Source organism: Aptenodytes patagonicus, chromosome 1 (genome assembly GCF_965638725.1).
Source record: "Aptenodytes patagonicus chromosome 1, bAptPat1.pri.cur, whole genome shotgun sequence".
Lineage (NCBI taxonomy): Eukaryota > Metazoa > Chordata > Aves > Sphenisciformes > Spheniscidae > Aptenodytes > Aptenodytes patagonicus.
In genome coordinates this window covers 88,366,705-88,393,518 of record NC_134949.1, presented here as the reverse complement: position 1 = coordinate 88,393,518, position 26,814 = coordinate 88,366,705, and the positions used below count along the sequence as shown (strand labels likewise).

General features: G+C 45.7%; 2 protein-coding genes across 2 annotated transcripts; one reads left to right on the top strand and one right to left on the bottom strand.

The window, feature by feature from the left end:
• Nucleotides 1-3,118: 3,118 nt before the first annotated feature.
• LOC143164878 (cystatin-B-like) lies at nucleotides 3,119-9,519 on the top strand. The gene is made up of 3 exons (XM_076347913.1): nucleotides 3,119-3,247; nucleotides 7,869-7,970; nucleotides 8,710-9,519. The coding sequence occupies exons 1-3, from the start codon at nucleotides 3,182-3,184 to the stop codon at nucleotides 8,836-8,838; spliced, it is 297 nt and encodes a 98-aa protein (XP_076204028.1). The 5' UTR covers nucleotides 3,119-3,181; the 3' UTR covers nucleotides 8,839-9,519.
• A 3,533-nt stretch (nucleotides 9,520-13,052) lies between these two features.
• LOC143164882 (cystatin-A-like) lies at nucleotides 13,053-20,874 on the bottom strand. Its single transcript, XM_076347927.1, has 3 exons — nucleotides 20,683-20,874; nucleotides 15,648-15,749; nucleotides 13,053-13,271 (listed from the first exon to the last, which is right to left on the bottom strand). The coding sequence occupies exons 1-3, from the start codon at nucleotides 20,746-20,748 to the stop codon at nucleotides 13,143-13,145; spliced, it is 297 nt and encodes a 98-aa protein (XP_076204042.1). The 5' UTR covers nucleotides 20,749-20,874; the 3' UTR covers nucleotides 13,053-13,142.
• Between the last annotated feature and the right edge of the window lie 5,940 nt (nucleotides 20,875-26,814).

Sequence of the window (26,814 nt, the reverse complement as noted above, 5' to 3'; positions counted from 1 at the left end):
AGTGGGATCGAGTGCACCCTCAGCAAGTTTGCAGATGACACCAAGCTGAGTGGTGCGGTCGACACGCCAGAGGGACGGGATGCCATCCAGAGGGACCTGGACAAGCTTGAGAAGTGGGCCCGTGTGAACCTCATGAGGTTTAACGAGGCCAAGTGCAAGGTCCTGCACCTGGGTCCGGGCAACCCCCGGTATCAATACAGGCTGGGGGATGAAGGGATTGAGAGCAGCCCTGCCGAGAAGGACTTGGGGGTACTGGTGGATGAAAAGCTGGACATGAGCCAGCAATGTGCACTCGCAGCCCAGAAGGCCAATTGTATCCTGGGCTGCATCAAAAGCAGCATGGCCAGCAGGTCGAGGGAGGTGATTCTGCCCCTCTGCTCTGCTCTGGTGAGACCCCACCTGGAGTACTGCATCCAGCTCTGGAGCCCTCAGCATAAGAAAGACACGGACCTGTTGGAGTGGGTCCAGAGGAGGGTCACAAAAATGATCAGGAGGATGGAACACCTCTCCTGTGAAGAAAGGCTGAGAGAGTTGGGGTTGTTCAGCCTGCAGAAGAGAAGGCTTCGGGGAGACCTTATTGCAGCCTATCAGTACTTAAAGGGGGCTTACAAGAACAATGGGGACAAACTTTTTAGCAGGGCCTGTTGCGACAGGACAAGGGGGAATGGCTTTAAACTAAAGGGGGGTAGATTCAGACTAGATATAAGGAAGAAATTTTTTACGCTGAGGGTGGTGAAACAGTGGAACAGGTTGCCCAGAGAGGTGGTGGATGCCCCATCCCTGGAAACATTCAAGGTCAGGTTGGACAGGGCTCTGATCTAGTTGAAGATGTCCCTGCCCACGGCAGGGGGTTTGGACTAGATGACCTTTAGAGGTCCCTTCCAACCCAAACTATTCTATGATTCTATGATTCTATGGCACAGCTGGTTAAAAGGAAAAAAAAAAAAAGAGTTTGAAAACACAAATCCTTGTGGCCACAATTTTGGAAACCACATTCTAGCCCTGGACCCAGTGGGAGTTGCTCACTGCTTCTGAAAAAACAGGTCCCTTCCTCAGGCTGCTGACTGTGGTGTCTAGGCTTAATTTAGGGTACAGAATTGAGACCTGTGGCCTCCTGAGTCTAAATGCACGAACGGAAATGGGCACTAGATGGCGGAAAGGGCTAAAAAAAGTGCTTCGGTTATGGCTCACACTTCCAAAAATTTCAGTAGCCAAACAGTTTTAGTCCTAGTGAATCATTCCTACAGGCCAAAACCAGTACAGTAGCCCCTGAACTGAAGCTGACAGCACTGAAAGCATAGAAGTGGTTAATGAATGAAATGATAGTGACACAGGATACAAACCGAAGACTGGGCAGGAACACACACGACCTGAGAAACAGAAAGTCACCGCTGGCTGTCTTGTTTGGAGAACAATATTCACTGGCTATGCATACCATAGATAATGTTGAAATTTGGGTGTTTTTCATTCTTCGGGTGGTTTTCATTCTTTAGGTGTTTTTCGTTCTTTACATCTACTTAAAAGGAATTTGTACCCTGGCACACGATGAGGCTCCAACAGCTGCCATAACTTTATAGCAACAGACCAACCGTGCTCAACTTGCCGGGGAACCCCCATCCACCCTCATGGCACACGTACCCAGAGCTCTAAGCCTCAAGCTCCACACGCTGTGTGAGAGCCGCTGCTGCAGCCTATTCTAGTGACACACACACGCTAGATGGAAGGGAAGTTCAGTAAAAAAGGACCCCCTTCGTGAAGGTGATTTGCAAGCAAACCTTTTTTCCCATGCACGGAGGAGGGTGTATGTTCTCATCCTGCCAAGTCCAGGAGAAGAGGAAGTTTGCTCAGACACCTGTCCAAAAGCCTGTCTGTGTGTCACACGAGACGCTGCCGATGAAGACAAATTGGGTAACATCCTTCTGTTGAAAGCTCAAGCCTGAGAACCTCCACTGGCACGTCCCACCAGAAGTTGCCCATGTGAATGGCTGCCCCATCCCAGCCCCCCATGGCTCAAAAACCTACTGGAAAGCATGTGCCAATGCAGTGTTTCCTGAACCATGCGGTAGAGAAGCAACAGCAGTGGGGACAGAAGCAAAGAGTGTATCAACTCTTGTGGTGGGATTTCCATAGGCAAACTCGGCTGATGGGCAGGGAACTACCCCAGTGAAGAGCCCGATCCTTCCCCCCCAGTCTGCTCACAAACCCAGCAGAGCTCTGCCTGCCCAAAGCCCCAGCAGAGCATTTATTTGCTCTCCACAGAGGAGAGAGATGATACCAGGAGAAAGAAATCCTTCTTCCCCATTCTGTTTCATGCTTCTCACCACGTCCTCCCTACCGGTGCAGGAGGTCCATTCAGTATGCAATACCCGCTGCTGTTAAATTTAGGGTTATATTTACCAAATTTACCAAGGGATGCTGGGAGGTGGGGGGAGGAAGGTAGGTTTTTGTTGTTGTTTTTCCAAGGAATCTGGATGTTTAAGTTGGGGGGAAATTTAGCTAAAGACCTGAACATTCAGACTTAAGTCTCACCAGGGGGTTTCTCAAAGGCTGCATAATTCACCACAGCCTTCGGTTTGCTGGCTGAGGAACAGCAAAATCAGCCCGGGAGAGAGAACGATGAACACGGTGAACGAGGGAGTCCCGGAGATGGAAACGTTCCACGCTGCTAAAGCAAACATGTCACGTAAGTGACGGCTGCTGGAAAACGTGACACACTGGAAAAGAAAAAAGCTGCAGCTCAGGACAGCCCTGTCCTCACGCAGGCCTCTCACAGAGCTGTCACCCGCCAAGGACCGGCTGCAGACCTTCTGTGGATCATTCTGCAGGCAGCTTTTATTGCGACTCTTGCTTTTAGCTTTTTAATCGGCTAGCAGACCACGGGACGGGAAGCTTGCTGCCAAGCCGGGAGAGAGCTGGTCCCACCGTGCTGTACTAAAATTTCCCCGGCCTAGGCGCGTCCCTGGGGCGATCGCTGCCTCCGCGGCGCTGACGGGGGCCGGGCGCTCCCGCCTGCCGCCTCACAGCTCGGAAGACCTGAAGGCAGGTTCGAGTCTCCGCGTTGGACCCAGGCCCGGGCCCAGCGCCGCCCCCGCCCGGCCCCGGTCCCGCCCCGCCGGCGGGCCCGGCCCCGCCTGAGCGGGAGGACCGGAGCGGCGCGGCGGGGAGCGGAGCGGCTGCCATCATGTTGTGCGGGGGCACCTCGGCGGCCCGGCCCGCCACCGACGAGACGCAGCAGATCGTGGACGAGGTGAGGGGGCCGCGCTGCGCCGGGGCGAGCCCCGGGAGGGACCCCAGGGCCCGGGAAGGGCCTGGCGGCGGGTCTCCCGGGGCTTCTCCCGCCGGGCCTGGCGGCGGTCTGAGCCTGCCGGCTTGGGCTGGCAGCCGCCGGCTCTCCCTGCGGGCCTGCCCGCCGGGGGGCGGGGGGCGCCTGCAGGCGGCAGGTTTGGCCGCACGGCTCGGGCCCCGTCCCGGTGCAGGGGACGGCTGGGGGCCCAGGTGTTTGGCCACTGCTCCACACAGCTGAAGGCGGAGACGCCTTTCCTCCCCCCTCAGTTCGAAAGCGGGAAGACTGGCAACCTGCGGGAATGCAGTGAGCAGTGACTGGCTCTCTGGAGCCCTCCCTGTGCCTGCTTGGCCTTGCGTCGTTTTATTGACTCCAGGCAGAGCAAGTTCAGGATTTTAAGAGGACATTTTAGAGGGATTTAGAGAGGAGCCGTAGACAGCGTTGAGTGCTCAGGGACGGCCACAGTGTTTCCAGCTCCGTTCCTGGCCGTGCAGGTGATGTGTTACCTACCAGCGTCAGCGCAGAGCCGCCGGGCAGCCAGTGTACGTCCCAGCTCTAAAACGTCCATTTTCTTGAGCTTGCGGAAGGAGCTCAGGAGGTTCTTACTAAGTCTAAATCTTGTAGCCACTTTTTTTTTTTTTGTTGGAGGAGTAAGAAAACTTCTCTGCTGCTTCTGCTACTCCCCAAAGCAGAATTCAACTCTAACCACTGCCAGCTCCAAATCCTGATACTGTTTACAGTAACTTAAATTACTGCCCATGTTAACGGAGCAGATGCTTTTTGCTCTAAAAATGCCACTGTACAACTAAGTTCTTCTTTCAAAGCATGCAGTCTTGTTTCAGTTATGGGAACTCAAGTTCCTTCTGCTTTTTGGTTTTATCAGCTAGGGTGTGTCAAGCCAGTGAAGAAAGATGAAGGACAAGCTCCAGCTTCTTAAACTCTTTGTCATTGTCTGGATTTGTTCCCCAGGCTGCAGCAGTTTCTAAACACGTACAGAGCACCCAAAGGCACAACAGTCATTGGCATTAAAGTTTAGCTTGTAGAATCTGATGATTTTGCATTTTTTTAAAAAAAAAAAAAAGAGATGTGCATCTCCTAAGCACTAACCAGAGTTTGCAGTAATGAGTACATTACTGAGAATTGCTGAGGGTCACAATTATTGTTTTGACCTGAAAAGGCCTATGTGTCGTGTTAAAGATAATGTGAGTATGCAGTTAACGTTGCACATGGACTGAAAACTAGATTTGTTTAAAATTCTGAATTTCCATTCTGTGGCAGGCTGCAGTGGTTTGGTAGTCCAAATATAAGATGAAGAGTAAAAACAAAACCCATTCAGATTCAGATGTGAATGGAATTAACCAAAAATCTGGCATTTTCATTTAAATCACCTAAGTATTTCAAAGTTTGTCCAGCTTGTTTTGACTGCCAGCTTAAATTACTTTATTTAATGAAATATACATGGGAAAACCCAAAACTGAAATTTGCCCATGCAGTCATATCCGTATCTGGATACAGACTGTGAAGGAAACACTAGTTTTCTTAAATCAGGGTGGACTTCCAAAATTATTTTGTTTGCTTAAAATCAGATCTTTGTGGAGATTTGTTAGAGCCTGCCAGTTTGCTTGCCAGAAATACATTTCCTGTTCCTGCTTTTCCAGTTCCTGCCTCCATTGTATCGTTTCGTAAGAATCACGGTGATGGCCAAACATCGGTCAGATTCGTGGGCCTGGCAAGTACTGCTGCTTGCCAGGAGTGGGTACAGTGTGAGACAGAGCAGGACAGCCTCCCTCCGACAGCGTCTCTGGCTTAGCAGTCCCATAGGAACTGCCTCTCCGTGGCAAGGATTTCCACCCAGGCCCGTTCAGCCCTTGGCTTCTCACTGGCAGCTGTGGCTAGTCAGGGTGATTTTGAACCATCTGCTTTTTAGTAACTGCTCTGGGAGTAAGCAAACAGGCCATGCAGAACAGTGAAGAGCCTTCAGGGCGTGGTAATTTTCAGCCCTGTGATTGAATCACAGATTGTTTGGGTGGGAAGGGACTGTACCTCCTGCCGAGCACAGGATCAGCAGCCCCAGGCTGCTCGGGGCTTTGTCCAGTCAGGTCTTGAAAACCTCTGAGTATGGAAACTGCACAATTTCTCTGGGCAGCCTGCTGTACTGCCGGAGTGTCCTCAGGGGAAAAGTTTTTCCTTATACCTAGTCTGAACCTCCAAATTCAATTTATGACCACTGGGTCTCATTCTTCTGCCCCTCGGTAAAGAGTCTGGCTTCTTGTAAGTACTGGAAAGCTTTCCTCAAAGCCTTCTCTTCTCCATGCTGAGCAAGCTCATTTTCTTCCTCTCCTCACAGCATGAGTGCTCCAGCCATCTGACCTCATCGTGGCCCTCCACTGAGCTCGCTATAGTTTATTGACATCTTTCTTGTACTGGGGCCCCAGAACTGGACACGGTATTCCAAATGTGCTCTAACAAGTGCCAAGTAAGGGGCAATAATCGCTTGCCTCTCTCTTCTGGCTAGGCTCCTGCTGATGTAGCCCAGTATGCCGTTACCTTCATTACCACCAGGGCACAGTGCTGGCTCTTGTTTAGTGCACTGTCCACCAGGACCCCAGATCTAGACGGTCATCATGAACTAGCAGGGTGGGCTGACACCAGCTCTTTCAGAGAGTATTTCTCTCTGGGCTCTCCCTCTCCATACTGAATCAGGATGCCCATTTGTCACATGCTGTGGTGAGTCACTGCCACAATAACACCCTGACAGGCTTGCAGCCGCATGCGACTCTGAGCTGTCTGCAGTCATGGAGCTAGGTGTTCAGCTTTCTGCTAGAAATACAAAATGTGCTGAGCCGGGGTGATCTTGAGACCTAAGAAGCCAACCTGGCACAGGTTTGCTAAAGGAGCACAGGATAGGATAGGGTCAGTTGAGGTACTTACGTCCACCCTCTCCCCTGCTTCTTAAAATTTGTAATGGTGGCTCTAGTGATGGAAACTGAAACCACTTGCTCTGTCCTCTGACTCAGGGGAAGGGGAGGAGGGAGGACTGAATCACTGCGCTTTGTGGGGCTGTGCCCTTTCTTGCATCCTAGAATGCAAAGTTGTTGGGTGCACTTCGATTTCCTTATGGCAAAAAACATACGTAGAAAAGCATCCAAACATCATTATCTTACTTTTGACATATTGTTCATAGCCTGGAAGAAGTGTAGAGTTGTTACCTCTGAGAGAAGATGTGCAGTATGGTCACAGCTCCCAGGGACAGGATGGTCACCAATGAGCTGTCTTGGAAAGGCACCAGAGTTTGGTCCTGCACCTTCTCAGTGCTGGAGAGCTGGGAGAACATACCCTGTTGCAGGAATTGTTTCTGTTCCTACTTCACCTAGAGCACCTGAGCAGTGGCAAACTGGCACTTGTTTTCCCCTAAGGAAGCAGGTGGGATTCAGGCAGGAGAGCAAATGTATTTATTCCCCTTGAATTTAGGAAGACGGGGAAGTACACCATATAGCTGGAAAGAGAAAATCTACTCACTGCTGGTATTGTTGCAGTGGGAGTGGAGGGAGGGTTACTACATAATGAGCTGAGCCGGGGCGATTTTGAGACCTAAGACCCAAGCTTGCACAGTCCCTAGGATTGCTAAAGGAGCACGGGACAGGATAGGGTAAGGCCAGCAGGAGGTAAGGCCTGGGTAGAACTGCGCTTGCAGCAAGGACTCCAAGACTAATTCATACAGGCCCTTGTAAACAAAGCCTGAAATCTGCCTTCCTGACCAAGAATTTTAACGTATAACCATGATGTTCTAGAGAGCCAAGTATGGGAAAGAAGAGCTGCAACGCATCCCTCCTGGATATTGGGCAAGTTATTCTGACTTCTTGAGCACTGGTTTTACACTCCAGAAACTGGGATGCTAACTTAAAAGGCTTTATGGTTCAATTATTTTTTGGAAAATGTTTGCAGTTTGAAAAAATTATAGATTCCAGCAGACATGCTAGAAGGACTGTCAAATAAGTGTTGTAAAACCTCAGGCTTGGGTAGTCTGCTTTCAAAGCTTGATTTTTGGATGTCTGTCTGTTCTGTGATGCTGGGTCTGTAATAACTCGTTCTGAATTTGAAAAGGGAGCTAATGCTGAAGACAGCCCTTTTTCTTGTTGTAAGAATGATGTACATTAAAAACTTCTCTTTAAAAAGACCTATAGTCTTGTGCATGTAGATACTGAACTACTTCACATTTGTTGTTAGATATACAGGATAGAAAGGGAAGCTGAGACATCAATAGAGGAAATCATTTGTCAAAATAAATCTTCTGGAATACCCACACAGTTCTCTGTTGGAGGCTCCAGACTTGGTGTCAGTCTGTGACAACTGCATCACACCGCTGTCTTGGCTTTGCTGCCTGTCTAGATTTCTGGTCTTGCTTTAACACAAAACTTAACGTTACTCGTTTTAATCTTTTAATAACTTGGAAAAGCAGGAACTCTGTGTCTGGGGATTCAGCAGCAGTGACCTGGAGGGTACTGAGGCACACTGACAGTGTGGGCCTTAAGTCCTAAATACTTGAATCTTGCATCAGTCTTAAATAACCTATTGTTTCCTTAAGGTGAAGCCTCAGCTAGAAGAAAAAGAAGGGAAAACGTTTGATGTCTTCACTGCAGTGGAGTTTAAAACTCAGGTGGTTGCTGGAACGAACTTCTTCATCAAGGTAGAGGACACTGGGCAATGGGATTTTTAATTTTTTTTTTTAAATTAACGTGTATAATATTCGGAATGGTGTTTTTTTCTTTACTTACCTACAGAGGGATGCTTATGATTTGGACTTAATAAGAAAAAAATCTGTGCATTTAAAAAAAAGAAAAATCCACCCCCCCACCTCCCAGCCCATCTCCCTGCCTGTATTAAATGGAGATAAGAGTACTTCTCTGTTTTCATAATGACTTTTACTTTTTAGTTATTTTGTGAAACTTGGTTTTGGGGATAATTGCACATCTGTGATGTTGAGCACTAACATTGCATTAAATGAGGTCCAGATGTGTAAAGATACAGCGAAGTATCAAGCCTGCTCTGACTTGGCCACACGCAAAACCAAGCAACTGTGATCAAAGCGTTGAAGTGCTGCTTGTGCCAGATAAGATTAGAGCATTTTGCATGTATTTAATATATTAATCACTTTACGCAACTCTGATTCCCTACCTATATACCCCCTATCTCAGGCACAGGGAGGATTAACAAGCATGGAAGGATTAGGTGGTATTTCCACAAAGTCGTGACTCCCGGCCTGGTTTAAAACAAGACCGCTGTTGTTTAAAACAACCACCACTGAGGCGATGGTTGTTCTTACTGCCTCTCTGCTCCTCCATCCTCAAAACAGACAAATCTACACCATCCCTCCTGCCGAAGGCTGCTGGTACTCCATGGAACTCACTGGTTTTCATGCTTTGCAGGTCCATGTTGGCAATGATGAGTTCATGCACCTGCGGGTGTTCAGAAGCCTTCCTCACGACAATAAGCCGCTGAGTCTCCACAGTTACCAGAGCAGCAAGACTAAGCATGACGAACTGGCTTTTTTCTAGCAAGCTTATCTTGTCCGTTTTCCTAATGGTTTCTTATGTGCATTTTCTGTAGGCTGCAAAATGTTGATTCCTGTGCCAACAAAGGAGAAAAGAAAGTGTCTTTTTTTAAACTTAATGCTGGAAAAAATCAATTGCTTTTATGCCATTCCCTTCCTGTGCAATATCTAAATTTTAGAGTCACACGGCTCTCCTTTCACCTCCACTAACGCAAACCCAAGTAGCTGCACTGACTTCAGTGCAACTTAACCGGAATACTGTGGCTGAGTCCTGTTTATGGACTTCCTTGGTCTGGAAATTGAAAGGGGAGTGACGCTCATGTATTTACAGCAAGGAGCAAGAGGAAAACCTGAATCTTTTCTGTGCTGTTTTGCAACTGTGAATATATCTGTAGATTTAAATTGTACTATGTATTTTATTGGCAAAGACCTGAAAAGAGATTTGAGCTGAAGTGATTTTGAAAGCAAGAGAAAGAGGATTGTAGTCTTTTGAAACAAACATTCCCTTGGTAATCATGTTTATCCTCTTGCAGCAGTAGGATATAATGTCCAGTAGAGGGTGTATGAGTTTAAAAAAAAACAACAACTTGCTTATTTTCTCAGTCCTAAGGAAAAGTCCTGGAAAGGAACTTAAGCTGGACAAGCATTTCTGCATTAATAACAATAAATATTTCTCTTGAATTGAGATGGCATATTGGACTGGTGTTTCACTGCTCTCTTTACTGGTGTTCAATGTTGGTTATGTTGCTCAGAGTTTTTTTCCATGAGTGTTTTTCATATTCCAGATAACCTTATCTTTGTTCTAGGTTTTGATTAGAAATACTTTATTTTAATCTGGTGAGGGACAAGAAAGGCTTCTGCAGGTGTATCAGCAGCAAAAGGAACACTGAGGAAAATGTGGGCCCTCTGTGCTTAGTGGAGCAGGGGACCTGCTGACAGAGGACACAGAAATAGCTGAGGCACTCAGTGCTGCCTTTGTCTCTGCCTTTACTGGTAGGACTTGCCTTCAGGAATTCGAGGTCCCTAAGACGAGTGGGAAAGTCTGGAGAAAGGAAGATTTCCCCCAGCAGAGCTGGATGAGGTTAGGGGAACACTTAGACAAACTGGATTTAGACAATGTCATGGCACTTGAGGGGATGCACCCATGGATGCTTAGGGAGCTGGCCAGTGCACACTCGGTACCCTTTGGAAGGTCATGGGCATCGGGGGAGGTTCCCGAGGGCTGGAAGAAAGAAAATGTCACTCCTGTGTTCAAGGGCAAGAAGGAGAGTCTGGAGCACTACAGGCTCATCAGCCTCACCTCAGTCCCTGGTAAGGCGATGGAGCAAATAATCCTGGAAGCCATTTCCAAACACATTAAGGACAAGAAGGTGAGTGAAAGTAGTCAGCATGGATTTACAAAGGGGAAATCATCCTTAATCAATATGACTGATAGCCTGCTATGGTAAGATAAATATCTTGGCAGAGGAGAGAAGAGCTGTGGATGTTATTTACCTTGACTTTAGTAAGGCTTTTGACTGTCTTCCCTAACATCCTCATAGACAAACTGATTAAGTATGTGCTAGATAAGCGGACTGCAAACTAGCTGAACTGCTGTGCTCAAAAAGTTCAGCAGCACATAGTCCAGCTAGAGGTCAGTCCCTAGTGGTGTACCCTAGGGGTCAATACTGGGACCAATACTGTGTAACATCTTCATTAATGACCTGGATGATGGGACTGAGCACACCCTCAGCGGGTTTGCAGATGACACAGGACTGAGGGGAGTGGCTGATACACCGGATGGCCGTGCCGTCACTCAGAGGGATGTCAACAGGCTGGAGAGATGAGCAGACGGGCATCTCACAACTGTGAACAAAGGGAGACGCACAGTCCTGCACCTGGGAAGGAGTAACCTGTACAGGCTGGGCCTGCCTGGCTGGAAAGCAGCTCTGCAGAAAAGGACCTGGGAGTTGTCCCGTTGGACACCTTGCAGCCAAGGTGGACAGGGATACCCATGGGCTGCATTAGGAAGAGCACTGCCAGCAGACTGAGAGGCTGTTCTCCACACCCCCATCCCCTGCCCCATTTAGCACTGATGAGACCACAGCTGTTCTGGGCTCCCCAGTACAAGGCAGATGCGGATGTACCAGAGCGTGTCCAGCAAAGGGCCACCAAGACAATTAAGTGATTGGAGCATCTGACTTCAAAGGAGAGGCTGAGAAAGCTGGGGTTGTTCAGCCCTGGGAGGACAAAGTGAAGGGGGAGGCAGTAAAGAGCCAGGCTCCTCTCAGTAGTGCTCAGGGCAGTAAAAGGGCAAGAGGCAATAGCCACAAATTGAAATATGTAAATTCCATGTAAATACGGGGGGGGGACACACGGACACAACAAAAAAAACAACCCCTTTTATTCCCTTTAACAATTGCAAGGGTGATCAAACAGAGGAGGCACCATCAATGGAGAGCACCAAAATTCTGACTGCAGATGGTCCTTTGCCACCTGTTTTAGTTGACCTTGCTTTGAGCAGAGGGGTTGGACACTATGATCTCCAGCATACCCTTCCAACTACAACCAGGATGTTTTGTTGTTGTTTTTTTTTTAATTTGTGTCTTTAAGTATTACTATTTATACCTGCTCAGAAAATTTTGTAGCCAAGCTTGGAAATTTTGATGTTTGGCCTTGTGTAATTAATTCGGGAGTTGGACAGGGGTTGCTGCACTCTAAACTGAGGGGAAGCAGCCCACTTCTAGCTGACGCTGCTGCATGGCCTTGGCCACTGATGGAGGAAACAACAAGCAGCTTTGAGAGGAGAGGGCGTGGTGAACTTAGATGTGTGTTACTGGGCTTTTTGTTGCAGGTGTGCTCTGTGTGGGTGTGTAACCAGCATTGCTTAGAAGGAGCACGTTCTGTCTCTTGATTAGTGGGGGGGCTTACATGCTTCTGCTCGTATCAGCCCAGAGAGTCCTCCCCCTGGCCACACACACTCACTCTCTCTCTCCCCCTCTCTTTCTCCATCTCCCCCCCACCCCAATGGAATAAAGGGAGGGAGTAAGTCTGGCTTACTATAGCACTTCCTGTTTTGCTAAAAGTGGTTTTGGAGACACAGGGTCTTTTTTGGTGCTGGTAACTCCCCACTCTGAAGTGTTTTCATGGTTCAAAAAGCTGAGCATTTTTCCCCAAACGCTACTCTTGTGAGAGGATGTTAGTTAGTGTTGATAATGCCAGACTTGCTGCATCTTAAAAGATTTGTAACGTTAGACTGCAGGATTGCACTCTTGTGGAAACTATATTAAGATGCACAAGGGAAAGACCACTCCCAAAGTCACAGGAGGCCACAGGCTGTCTTCACACTTTGAGGAATTAAAGCATCTGATCCAGGATACTGGCATGCAGAGAAATGGGCAGCTGCCACATTTTTCTAGGCACTATATGCCTGTGACAATTACATACCCATCCTTCACTACACCACCAAAACATGAACACAAGCAAGGCATGGCCCGAAACCCATTTACGCATTTAATGATGTCTTGCACCTGAGCCCCAGCTCCCTGGCAGGTAATGCAAAGGCCCCTACCTGAGCAGCTGCTAACAGGAAAGCTTTTTTGTTGTGGATTGGGCTTGCCCTCTACTTTGTCAGCTCAGAGCTCAGCTGAAGACTGCTCTCATTGCACGTGGCTGATGCTACCAAAAAAAAAAGAAAAGGGAATGAGCTCCACAGGTCTCCAGTAAAGCACACTCTCTAAGTCAGGACAGTCGCTCCTTGCTCCAGCGGCTGAGTGCTGGGATTCAGCTGTCTCAGCTGTGGCAGGGGGCCTGTCCTCCTGCTCCTTCAAGGAGCTCATTCCTGCCCCCCACCCTGCTCCCATACAGTGAAGCTGCACTTAGAGGACAGTTTGGCTTCTCAATTCCCCCGTGCCAGAAATTACCGATCTATCTATCTCCCTCCCACACTGAGGAGTGGCCAATAGCTTGTATTTAACGCACTTAAAGCAAACCCAAGAAGCCACATGCTGAAGTACATAGCCTGTTAAGCCTGAAGTATACTCAGGAGGCCCAACTTGTGTCTTCAGAGGATGCTTAACAGTGTTTTGGAAAGAGGAGCTGAAATGGGTGTGCTCTTGTCTTACAGCTATAGTACCTCAGGTGGCAGAAACAGCCTTGAATAGTATTTCAGAGCCTACTCGAGCTTTAGCTAGGCAGCAGACCAAGACATGACACGCAGTAGATTAGATGATTAACAAATAGCTTTCAAAACTTATTTTAATGCATTTATTGACACAGGCAGAATCCACATGCGACTTGCAGAAGTGAGGCACCATTCCTTGTCATCTCTCAGAAGTAGGTCAGAGGATCATCTCTGGTTTTGCCAGTCTGAAAACTGACAAGGCTGGGACCTTGGTTCTCATGAGGAAGGCTCTGAAACACCCTTAAGTGGACATAGTCGGTATCGGAAACTTGGACCTAGAAACCAAAACAGCAGGAAAGTGAGGATCATTGGTTCAAAGCAGGTTCAAACAAAAGGATGCTCTTTACAGACTTGGAAGAATATCTTTGCTCAGGAGCTTAATTTTAGGTGTATCTCCATTTTTACTTCAACAGCTCTTAACCCAAGTCTGGATAGTAACTGGTGGCAGAAACTGTCTACACCTGAAAAGAACTGTAATATAAGCCTTCAGACTCAGGAAAATGAGTAGGACTGCTTGGGTGTGGAAGCACCAGAAGGCACAACGGGAGAAAGGTTTTGATGGCATCCTATTTAGGTCATCAAGATCCCAGCACATCAGCTTACAGCTTCTTGGGACACTCAGGAGAAGACAAGAGACGGTGAGTAAATCTTAATGACTCAGGGGTGGGGCAAGATGCAGAGACAGTGTCAGCTCCTAGAAGGTACAGAAAGATCCATCCAAAACCAGCACATGGTCCTAAGAAGCAATGACAACCTGAAAGCCAGGATCCCTTGTCTTCAGGCTTACTGCAAACACATCAGTGCCTGAACAGACAACTTGACACATCTTGGTGCTTGTGGGAGCGTGACTGGCCGAAATAATTTTTAAAATAAACTCACCTTCTCCTCCAGAAAGTCCCCACATAAAGACTTGCTATGAAGTTGTACATAATTTCATACATGCAGAGCCAAGCACAACAGGTGCTACTACTATATACCTCACACAGTGAGAGTGTAACGGAAAGTTTAATGCCTTTAAGGCTCTGCATGAGCCTTAGTTCAAGCTAGGTTTCTGCATGCTTTTTGGTGGCTGCAACGTGGCACTATGTTTGTCTTGGTCTGGATTACATCTCAGCTATAAGTCTGTTGGTAAAATATTAGTGATGTGGAAAATTCAGAAGTATAAAAGAATGAATCTTGCGACAGAGCTCATTCCAGTTAATGCTAAAATGAGTAAGTGTTTCCTGTCACTTGTAAGATTAGGTAAGAAGAGACAAATCATCTGTTTTCAGTGTTATAAATGGATTTCTTCCAAGTTCAGTAACACGTCAATCTTCATTTCTGAGTAGTTTGGTCATGAGGCTTAGCATGGACAGCAGACAAGTATTTGACATTGCCTAGGACAGCAAGCAGTAAGATGGCACTAAGGGAAGAAATGCAACTAGGTGTGACTTCTAGCTTTACTGCAGCCTTCCTGTAAATTGTTACTCATCATTACTCAGTACCTTGTCCACAAAGTGAAAGCACATCTCACAGGAGCAAGGGAAGGATAAACATCATTCGTGTAAGCGAGACTCAGACTAGCCATATGACAATAGGTAGTCTGTCAGTACAATCCCCTGGTGCCCACAGAGCAGAAATAACCGTTAAGAGTTATTTTAAGGAAGGACACCTGGGAAAGAAGGCGGCTTGGCAGTGTCTGTCCTTCCTAGGATCAACTAAATACGAAAAGCGTGGAGCAAATGCTCATAATGTGTCTCTGCAGAATTACTATCCCCCAAACCCCACCTGCCAATTTCTTTAGTAAAAAGATTCCGACCCTTGTCAAGGGAGCATATCCTACCGGGCATACGTCTGCACACATATGGGGTTAAGATACAGCAGCCACATGCAATGTTTGCTCTACTTCCAGAAAGCCAGCCTGCCGCTACGCAATGCTTTCCAGCCTTCACTTGCAAAATATGCTCAGCAATTGCTTATGTGTTACTTCACAGAAAGCTGCTCAAATCCATGGGTAAGGTTTTCTAGTAGAGGATGAATGGTGCTATCAGAGGGCTCCAAATTAAGCATTACCCGTTTTTCCTCCGCAACAGAAAGGGGGTTCTGAAAATAAAGAAAGAACTAGCAGGCAGGCTGTACCTCTGCAGCTCATGACATAGAACCAAAACATCAACACACATGCTTGCATGCAAAACTAGTCAGCAGAGTATGAGATGCTTGCATTAAGTTTTTTTAGAATTAAATTAAATTTACTCTAACTCTCCATCAGATCCTCAGGCTGACTTCAAATTCATCATAATAAACACAACTGGAGGACACAGAGGCAATAGGAAAGCTACTTTGCCTTGAAAGAAAACAGGAGAGCAGAGTTACGACTAGCTCAAATAATTTGAGCTGATAAGGCAATCTATAGTCTCTGAGTGAGATGATCCTAAGAAAGTTATCATTCACATCTGAAGAAGCACAGTGCATGTTTTATAAGTTTTTATATTCCTGTTCTACAGCAGTGCCAAACAGAGGAATTTTATAAGCACCTGGAGATAGTCCCTAACTCTATTAGTCACATCAGATGGTTTTCTACTACATTTTCTTCTCTTTCTTGCTATAAGCCACTATGCAAGTCACCTATATTGTTGAACTACAAAGCACTCCTTCCTATAATATATACAAACCTTAATGAAGTAGTTTATCCCAGCAACCACCTGAGTCTTATATACTATGGCTTTAAAGATGCCGTATGTCCTGTTTTCCCTGCTTTCAAATTGTGGCTTCACCTGTAAAAAGAAAGGGAAGAATAGTTGGCAGATTCATATTTAAGCTTTTCTTTCACATCTACCACTCCAATTTTCATCCTTTCAAACACACACCCTTAATGAAATAAACCCAGAACCCCCAAAATAATTCAATTTACACCAAGACCTCCAGCCCTCTTTCTTAGCATTGCCTCCAGCATTCTTTAAAATCTTGTTAGACTTAGACCGCCTAGTTGATTTCCCCCCACCCCGAAAGCTGTCCAGCTAAACTGTCTCCTGCTCAGTGTAGGGAAACTGCTACCTGCTGCCCTTTTAGTTCTTTGTCAAAGTAGCTATGTACCAAGCCATGCTCCCTAGCAGGGTACACCCCATGTCAACCACACTGTTACACAGTGGTGCAAGTCAGCCCCCCTCGCCTCGAACACCTCTGCCCATGCCAGTCAGCCTGGGAGGCTGCAGACCCCTGTTGTGTTTCACAGCCTCAGAGCTGCACTTGATCTGTTTAATGTTTTTAAGGACTTAAAACAAACAGGGTTATTTCAGAGTATCAAGACAACCACCTGATCGAGTAGTTCCTGAAAGTTATCCTAGTGCTGGTGGAAGCCCTGCAGCTAAAGCTGTAATTTAAACTATATACGCCCTTCAACATCTAGAACCACGCAACATACAAACAACTGTAATAGTTACAGTGGTCCAGGACTAAACTATGTACTTCCATCTCCAAAACTGGAAGTATGACCTTTAAATTGTGAGCCAGAAATCAACCCCAGACCTGCATAAACATCATCGGTCCTCCACTATGTAGTAGCTGCAGGTAATGTCATTCCAGAAGAAACAACGCTCTGTGCTGACAGCATTCACACTCACAGCTCAGGTAGATGTGTTTATGCACCGTACCCAGTTTAAGCCCTGTGGATCTTAAAATAGCGCACAGTTCAGATATCTACAGACTTTTCACATACGTATTTAAAAAAAAAAAAGAAAAGGTATAACAGTTTTTCCTGAAACACACAAAGTGTAGGGCAAGTTTTAAGTTCAGCAGCAATTACAGTGGTACTGTCCTCTTGGAGATGAAATATTTGTATAATTACTAGGCTGAAAGGGCAGGGGAGGAGCGGGGGACACAGCTGTGAGCAGCAGTGGAAGTCTGCCCAGATGTCTGAGGCATCATGATTTATGTACCAGTGTAACAGTGTTTTACTGTAGTCATTTGCATCTGATGACATGAATTCCCTACAGAAAGGCAACTGCAGCGAATGTAACCCAAAAACTTATTTCTGTCATCTAGAAAGCATAAACAATCTTTTGTAGGCCGGGTCACAGCCTCTCCTCTGCACACGATGCCCATGCCGATGGCCTGACGCAGGGCAGAGGCATTCCGGAAGTCGGGCAGAGGAGCGCAGCACCACTCGGCAGCCTGCTCAGACAGCCCCGGGAGGGGCCAGGAGCATGTCAGCGCTTCTCACCACCCGCCTCTTTCGCAGAAATGCACAGAATTAACTGGCTTTCTCAGCACATCCCCCTACAGCTGGCTACCACTCCCATGGCATTCCTTCCTAGCAGGCAGGTCCCAGAAAGCACCCTAGTAACATCCAGATCAACCATTTCCAGACAGTCAGAAATTATCCAGTGCCTTCAATTTGTCATATTCAGGCTCCCCATAATCTCTTACTCTGCTCTTCTTCTGAGCAGCTTTCAGGGGGCTTCTATTCCTGGGAACCGACTGCTATACTTTCAACTTGGGAGCTGCTAACTCTAGCAAACCAGGGAAACTTCAATTTCCAACCCTCTTCCAGCTGGATGGGTTTGAGGGCTCCTAGGATGCTCCTAAGTGGCAACTTTTGGTACATATTATACCTCTCTCAGAACAAAACAAAACAAAGCCAGTTCTCTCCAGTTTTATGATCTCTCCCAACCTCTGACCACTACGCCCCCCACTTGTTATTTAGGGACAGAGCCTTCAGTAAAATCAGGCAGGCAGACAGCTCCTTACTCCTCAGATAGAAAAGTGTAACATTCCTAAGCGCTTATCTAACAGTTCCTTAAACCAAAAACATTCCTCAGTTTTAGGCAACAGCTGTAAAACAAGGAGACTGATGCAGCTCGCTAAGGATGACTACAGGCAAGGCACAGGTGTAAGTAAATAATTATGTAATCCCAAGAGCAGATAGACCTTGGCCATCCCAAGGTCTGCAGATGCTCTTCACAGCTTCATGAAAATCATATGAATTGCTCTGCCTCTTAGCAGAGCATAAAATCCCACAGAATTGCATCATGAAAGGGTGACACTGTTATCTGGCTGGAAGCAGAGCAGGATTGCCCCAACATAAGGTTTGTCTCCACAAGAGTATTTTCCTTAGAGGACTATATCAAAGCCTCTGCAGTGGAGCGTAAGCTTTTTCAAAGGAAAAGGACCAGGGAGAGTTCTCTCTCCTGCGCTCAGCACAAGGCAAAAATTTCACCTTGCAGAAAATAAAGAGCAAAAATTTGTTTTCATTTTCCTGAAGTTACTGAGAACAGAAGAACACCAACATTAAGATCAGTCCTCTTCTGGAATCAAACAGAAAATCTGTACATCCACATTTCAGATTCCATATTTGCCCTGTACTTCGTGAGCATTAGCACAGCCTGGAACAAGCGTTCACACATTTTTAAGCGCATGTTTGCTCGCTGACAGTTAAGCACCACAGTTTCATCTCTGATACACGCTGCAATAGGGTAGGATCTTCTGATCACCCATAACACAGCCCAGCATTAAAAACACAGCTTGGTATCTGGCAAGCCACACTGGCCTAGCCGTGTTCAAAGGAGGCCCTTAAGGTATTTACAGACTCATTAGCCAAATTTCACAGCCCCCAGGAGATAGGGGGCTTGAGACATTGCCCTCCCTGTCTTACACACGAGGAAACAAGAACTGCAAATACACAAAGGTGCCACAAGTCCTTGCCTAGGGTCTCCCCTCTAAAGGTAAAAGGGAATTTCTGATCTCCACAAGTGCTGCTCCTTCAACTACTTGTGCCAGCATAGGAGGAACAGTGATACTGCTCCTGAGTGACCCACAAACAATTTTAGATAATCCTTTTCCCTTTCGGTTCTGCAGTAAATTATCTCCCCTCTGACTAACCTGTTATCACATACTCCAGCCCTTCCCCATGTACACATGCCCAACTCTGGCAACCCCAGCTGTGACTGACCAATAAAGCCCTACAATGGAAGAAGGCTCAGAGGAGCTGGGCAAGGGCGATGTGCCTACGAAACTCAGAAAATAATGCAGGGCATGACTGACCACAGCTTTTGCAAAGAAGCTGACTTTATCTCAACACAAAGGGGACCAGAGGGTGTTTGTTTTAGATAAACAGTTACGTCAGTTGAGTGGATCAACTGGTGGTGTAACTCCCTGCATTCATTAAAAGAATGCGAACGCTTCCCTGAGTTAGCCAGACCAGCAAGGGGGAGTGAATACGTGGCTCTGCCCAACACAGAGTATAAAAACTAAACCACGAACAAAAGAATTTCAAAGAGAGCAGCAGGCTTGAGCTGGCTTCAACCCACGTACTCCCTCCTGGCGACTGAGAACGCCCAGCGTCAGGACAGTGAGCATATTATAGAGACCAGTAATGGAAATCCTATTGGTATATGGTGATTGAGCTGTGTATTGCAATTGCTGTGTTTTGCTAAAAGTAACTTACATCTGTATTGTGTTACCAGTATATTTGTATCACTCTGCTAAATCAGAAACCTCATGTAACATAAATATCTTCAAATAAGTAAATCTGATATTAAACATTATACCCTCCACATGTGGAATATCTAAAAGAACCTGGTCAGGGTACTGGACTCTTGACACCAGCCTACACAGCCTATATACAGATCTCTCCTGGTGGCTCTGCCCCTCCGCATGCACAGCCCAGCTCACCTTCGTCTGATTTCATCATTGCCTGGTCTTAGCCTGCAAGCTCGCAGGAGATGTGGAATGGTGCCGGTGCAAACTCTGTCCTCTGTGGCACAGCAAAGGAGGGAGCTCGGAGCCCTGCACACACAGGATTGTGCAGCAGTATTGGCCAACATGTTCAGCCCACTACTTCCTATTTTTGTTTCCTCAAGGAGGGCATAAGTTATGCTTTGTGCAGTTGCCAAAGGGGGAAGAGCTCATCTCTCAGAGCTGGGAGGGTGAAGAGGATTGGTTGGGTGGGTGGGAACATGAGATGGGAGACACAAAAGGAGCTTTCCCATGCCATGTTGTTCCCCTCCCGCTCCTCAGGATGCACTTTATACTCTCTTAAGAGTTGCTGTACTGCAGGGCGTTAGAGGATCTGCAGCTGTATTGTTCACACAGCTGCTTCCAGGACAGGACTGCTGCCTGCAATCAACCACCATGGCAACTGGACTCACCCTGCCTGCCTTGTGCCAAGCTCACATTGCCCCACTGGCTCACCAGCAGCCCCTGCATCACAGCTGTGACTTTAGAAAACACTAGATGCCAGCAGAGAACATGCCTTTATCCATAGCCTTGTCCTGTATATAACTTTTTTTAGTGCATACTACCACATGGTTTGTCCTAGCCATGTCCTTCAGTAAGGAATTAATTCTACCAGGTACAATCTTCTCCCTTCAAATACACCACCTTTAATTTCAAAAAAGCAACCTCAGTGCTGGCATAGTACAGCTAGTCTTTGAATTATATGCAAACACTACCTGAAGGTAGCCAGTACTATACCTGGCTATAGACAAGGATGAGACAGAGAAGTGGTTTGTCTCGGTCTTGCCGGTACACTGCCTATGCAGAATGCTGAGAAAATACTTACTGGCAATCAAGGGGATTCCCATTTTCAGCACTAGCTTCTTCAGTTCAAACACTGGTTCAGTATCACCACCTGGCCTCCCAGCCTTTGCCCAAGCTTCAAGACTCAGCCCTTTGCACAGAGACTGCATCTTTAGATAGGTTGCAACTCACCTCGTTAACAATATGCTGGACTTCTGGAGTAGCAGACTTGGTCTCAGATAAGCCCCCAGGCATCATAGTGGCAGGTAACTTCTCTGAAACGATGAGTGGTTCTGAAGAGGGAAGTTCAGCGCAGTCTGAGCAGAGTCACCAGGCTTCTCATATATATACATATACACATACACGTGTCATAGAATCATATGACTTGCAACATATGGAGCCTACCATTACTGAACTGGAGAAGACAAATGGGGAAAACAGGGGAAAAACGGGGAAAAAAAGAAGTGTAAAGCACTGATGATAATAATAGTAAATGTAAAAAGCACTTTAAAATCTTAAGTGTATATAGTCTCCACATCAATAAAAAAAGCAAACAACAGCCTCCAGACACCCACATCTTAAGACAGTTGGTTTGGGCTGAAACTAGAACCTGTTGCCTCTCCACCCATGTGCAGATGACTAGCCTGTGCACTTAGGAAATGGATCAAAGTCACACCCAATATTTCCCAACACCATTCAAGATCAGAAGAAAGCATGCAGTAATTTCCTTGGTGCAGGTCCCGTTCAACTTGAAATTGTATTGTCTCAATATCCTTCCAAGTGGGAAACAGAAGCAAACTGCATTTTACTTTCAGTGACTTTACTTCCCTCTGCCTGACCAGAAAGGTGCCAATGTAAACACCAAAACCAGAAGGGGGAAAAAATTAAATCCTAGGTTTGGGTAAGTACTGCAAATAACTTATTTCTGCTTCTTTCCTATCAAACGTATAGGTGCATTCAGGCAAGCATAACAACAACTGAATATGCGGTACCATTTACATTTTTATTGAAACTCTAGTGCCAATTTCCTGGAAGACAAAGTATGATCCCTCTCACTACAGTAGTTGTGTGTGCACAATAGCTGCTCTAATTTCAAGATACTTGTATTTCACACACTGCTGAAATATGTAACGTGCAGAATATACAGTCAGAAGTATTCATTCTGCAGTTACAGCCACAGACACATGACATAGTCATATTCATGACTATGTATGAATGTACAAAGGTCAAAACACATGGAACCTACTGAGAAAGGCAACTGTTAGCAGCCCTACCTGGTAAGGGAGAGCTAACACTTCAAGATCAGAGAAAAACTACTTCCCTTCGGTATTCCTGCCATCCCCCTCTCCAGCAAATGGGAAGAACGTTGTTCCAGAGCGAGGACCAGAGAAGTAGCAACAGACCAGACAATTTTTAGTCCCTAGGGGTGAGTACATGGGAGGGTGAAATGAGAATATGTGCTGCACACAGGCAATGGGCATTTCTGCTGGAATCAGCATTAGGGAATTCGCTAGAAACAAGTCTGTTCATGGCCACAGCAATGGTGACTGTGTAGCACAGACTTACTAGTGTCCTAAGCAACCTGCTGACCCTCCTCACATACGATGAGTGATGCAACAGACTGTAAACAAGTACTTCATATCTAACTTCAAGGCCTGTTTTTGGGACAAAGGACCTAAGATTGAGAAACTGGGTCGGTAAGGGCCCTAAATTCAACAGTATATAGATCAAGGTTAGAGCATGTTACCGATAAGGATGTTGCAGAATTTCCCAAACTTGAGCAGCAGTGTTATGGGAGTGGATGAAAGGCATTTGAGGAAGAACAGTTGTCCTGAGACAACATCTTTCTGAAGAGAAAAATGTTCCCAGTTCTTGGGAATAAAGGGAATGGGAGGTGTTAAAGCTGGAAGTCTGCCATTTTCTCCAAATTCACCACTCCAGATGAGGAGTTCCTCACAGCCTGATTTGTGGAGTTAATGACAATTCAAGCTGATAAGCTCAAACTCCACCTTTTGCACAAGACCCTGCTGATTCACTCAAATGCTGATCATCTTCCACCATGTTACTACCATGCATCTTATTCACACAGCAGGACAGATGAGCTAACTAGCTAGGAGAGCCAGCTCACCTTACTGAGGCCAGAAGCCACAGAATGTGTCCAACAACATGCAGTGCCAGTGCTAAACCAGGACACTTTATAAACTTCTCCACTCACCGGGATGCAGATCTCACTAACTCCCTTGGGAAGGGATGCTGATAAGATCCCCAAGGCAGCACCACCCCCCTGGAGAACCCTTGATTCTGGTTAGTAAGAAATACACTGAGCACAAAGACTAGGAGGGTTAATTTATAATCTTGGGAGAACTCTAGGTGTGAAACTAAAGATGTTAATATTGTGTGGAAATCATTCATTAGACTCCATATTTCTGGGTTTGCTGGTTTTTTGACTTCAAAGCATAAGAACTCTTTTTTTCCCCCAGAATGCAGAGTTGTGCAGAAGGGAAGGAAAATCAACACTAACTGTAAGCAAGCTGACGCTAAAGTTTACATAGGCAAATCAGTCTTGTTTTCTTTCCGTGGGAGTGCTAATGGCCATCCCAAAATCCAGTGATATTTCTAAGATTGGGATGCAGTACTCATCCTGCACACATAGTTCACGAAGTCACTTTGAAATGATGACGTTTCACAGACTTGCTATCAAAGACGATCAGTGGCAACAGACAATCCTAGGCAACCCTCATCCACACCTCTCTCTACTAAGCTTGGATGTAATGAAACAGCATTTGGAACATTGCCTTGAAAACAACAGCCGTCCCCATTGCATCTCTTGCACAACATCAGCAAGCTAGTGAGTGTCTCCACTTTAGTACTGGAGACGTGTTTGATATTACATACCATTCCAGCCTACGCTCACCATTTGCACAGATGGCAATTTCTTTTCACGTAACTGTACTGCTGTTCACTTGGGGAATCTGTGCTGGGAGAACAGCACTAGTATTCTTTACAGTTTTAAAGCTGAGAAACATCTTGCACTATGTACTATTCCAATAATGAAGAAACAAATCTTTACAGCTTGCAGGCCACTACTCTCTGGTCCTGCATAAGCAATTTTAAGAAGTAGAAGCTATAGTCAATAAAAACACCAGTACAGTAACAAAACAAAGCAAACACACACAACCCCAGACCCCAGGGTTATGTATTTATGAGTTATTTTTAAACCAGAAATTAAGCCACCTCTGTAAAAATGATTGTGAAAGCTAAGTCAGTAGGTCAGTCTTCTGGTTTCGCCGTGACAAGACACGTAATTGTGACTGGATGAAATGACACATGGTCTGCACTAAATTTTAAGAGCTGCCAAAGGAAAGCAGCCCTCCATCTACCAATTGAGGATCTACTTGTCATCGTCACAGTAACAACAGCCTTGACTTTCAACGTGCTGGTCTGCAAAGAAGGTTCCCCTCCTGCTACCCACCCTGATTTCAAAAGATTTCTGACATTGTACATCAACTAGGATTAATAGAAACCTGAACTTTAGCAGCACAAAGTTATCATATCCCTGCCTACGCTGAGCCTATGGTACCAGTACAGAGCCTCTTCCCCTCAGCCTGCTTCAAGACAAGCAAATTCTATCCTTAAAAAATTTCTGTAAAGAGATTACCTATTTCATCAGTCTTGAGTGCCTACAGGCTGCAGAAGACAACAGCAATGAGTGTCAGAAAAAAACACCTCTTTCTATTTCACAGAAGGACATAAGAAGCACACACTTGAGAGGGCTTTCCAAGGAACTGGGATCTGCCCACCTATATTCACCATTTCCAAGCAATGGGAAAGCCCCAGTAGAGGGGGAAGCCACCTGCAGGAGATCTAGACTCTGGGCAGGGGCATCAGCTGTGCTTTTTGTTCAAGTGCCTTTACTTGCAGAAATAAAGTTAGAACCAGGAAAAGGATGAAATCCTAGTATTTGTGGGGTCCATTATTTGATTCACATATGACATCAAGCAGGCGAGTAATTTTGTGACTACCTTGATGGTAAAGTTGAAGCAGGATTCAACTGCAGACTAGGCATGATCCTAGAATGGACAGAGCTCGCTAGACACAGAGATTTTACCTGCCTTTATTTAGTATGGTCCACAGCTCATACCAATGCCATTTACATACCATCACAAAACATCCCGCTTCACAGGCAGATCTGAAGTACTCAAAAAATAGCAAAGCCTTTTTCTCCTTCCCCATGCCCCAAAGCATGGCATGCAATTCCAGTTACTCACCTTAATGTTCCACTAAGTTCAACAGCAAGATTCAAACAGCCTCTGATCCATGTGATTTGCCATGTACTGTAAGAGATATCCCTCTGTGCTCAGAGCAAACTAAATAGAGTAATTCAACTTCTTAGTGCAACCCTTTGCATATAAGCTGCAAACACCTGAAGAAGGGATGTTTGGGACTTAGAAGTCTTCTTATGGTGTCAGCAGTTTTTCATATACAGGTTTGTATAGATCTACTTGTTTGGCCTTATATTCAAATGAAAAATAGTGCTATGTTGGGGTTGGGTTTTGGTTTTTTTTAACATAGTTTTCTCACAACAAATGCTAAGCTGGGCTACTGCAAAAAAAAAAAATCTGCACATGTATCACACCCATTTCACAGGTCATTTTTCACAGCATCTGCTTAAGTGAAGAAGTTTTCCCACAACAGCTGAGCAAACATCTGGATGGATAGAGGAGGACAGTGATTAACTCATTACAATCTCTAATTACTACAGAAGTACAATAGAAGCTTAAATTTCAAGAGTATTGATGCCAACTCTATACACGCTGGCAGAAGTTTCTATCATACAGCTGGCTTAAAAGGAGAATTTGTCCCCGCAGTTGTAGACCCAAGCCCTGGAGAGAACAAATATTTTAGACACCTATACTAGAGGTCAGTATTAGAGCACCAACTTTGAAATCAAAACTGTTCTCAACATCTCATTAGTGGACCATCTCCTGTGGAAATTAGGTTACTGGCAATTCAGCCCACAGTTCCGAGCAGTATTTGATTTCCACTTTGAGATAAACAATTATAAGAATTTAACAGTTGAAGAACAAACATGCTTTCTGCTTTCAGAGTTGCAGAAAAACAATGGGAATACTTCAAAAGCGAGACGAGCGCTCCAACTGGAGTAAAGTTCTGCTTAGAGCAGTTGCAGTACCTTGGGAAAAAAGGAAAAATATGACGTTTGAACATTAGGATTTACATCCTCAAAGACTTAAAATACATTTCTGCCTCATTTTCAGAGAAAAGTGAGACTAAATGACTCTGCTGCCTAAAAATAAAGGCCACCAAGTAGTTCAAGTCTCTACTGGACAAACAACTATAAAACAGATGATGCTGCACAGATTTTTGCCAGCTTTCAGCAACACAGGTACATTCTTCCATTTACCTCCCACCCCCCATATATGCACAACTTTTAAGGATGTGAGAATATATAGTCATTTCAGTGCTGTAACTGAAAGTGTTTGCAAGATGGGGCCTGTATTTTTAAGGCTCTGTTCAAGTTCAATGGTTCTTAAAGATTTATCGCTAAGTAATAAAAACAGCTGGCAACTAAGCAGACCTTGTCATTTGACTGTCAGCCAATTAAAGCTAGTAAAAAATAAAGGTATAATTACAGCAATTCTGATTTCCTCATACTTATCCGCTTTTAAATGCTGTGTTACTGCAGGGGTGTCGCGTTTAAAGCTTTCTGAATACACCACTATGGCCAGAATCAACAGGATCAGGTATGCACAGCTATTTTCTCAGTTCAAATGCAATTCACCTATAGAATTAGTTTTAAAGGTTCAGAAGGAGGGACAAAATAGGGTCACCGGATAGTTAACTGTCTCATTCCCGAATGAGATATATCTTCATCTCCAACCCAAAGTGGTTTTAATTGACACCACGTTCCCTATTTAAAGAAAAAATCCAGAACGCGGTAACACAAACCAAAGGACAGTATGCAACAGATGCTGCCTGTGAGCACTGTGGGAACAACGGCAAACCTGTATCCACATGCAACTCTGAACCAATGCTGCTAGCGTTGAGTAGCAATGCTACCAGAACAATGCTGGTAGCTTCTTACTTTCAGGGATGCTGAACCTACACTTGCTGATCATTCTGCAGTTTTTATTTCCTTTCAGATTGTAGTAGATTATTCGCACAAACACACCATGTTCCCTGATAGTTTGGCAAGCATCAGTTCAGGGAGAGCCCTGTCCTCCCTGCTCAGAGCTGGTTTTTACCGTTTTTTCCCCTCTAGGACTACTGAAGCTGTAGAAGTTCAAGGAAGATGCCAGTTTCACA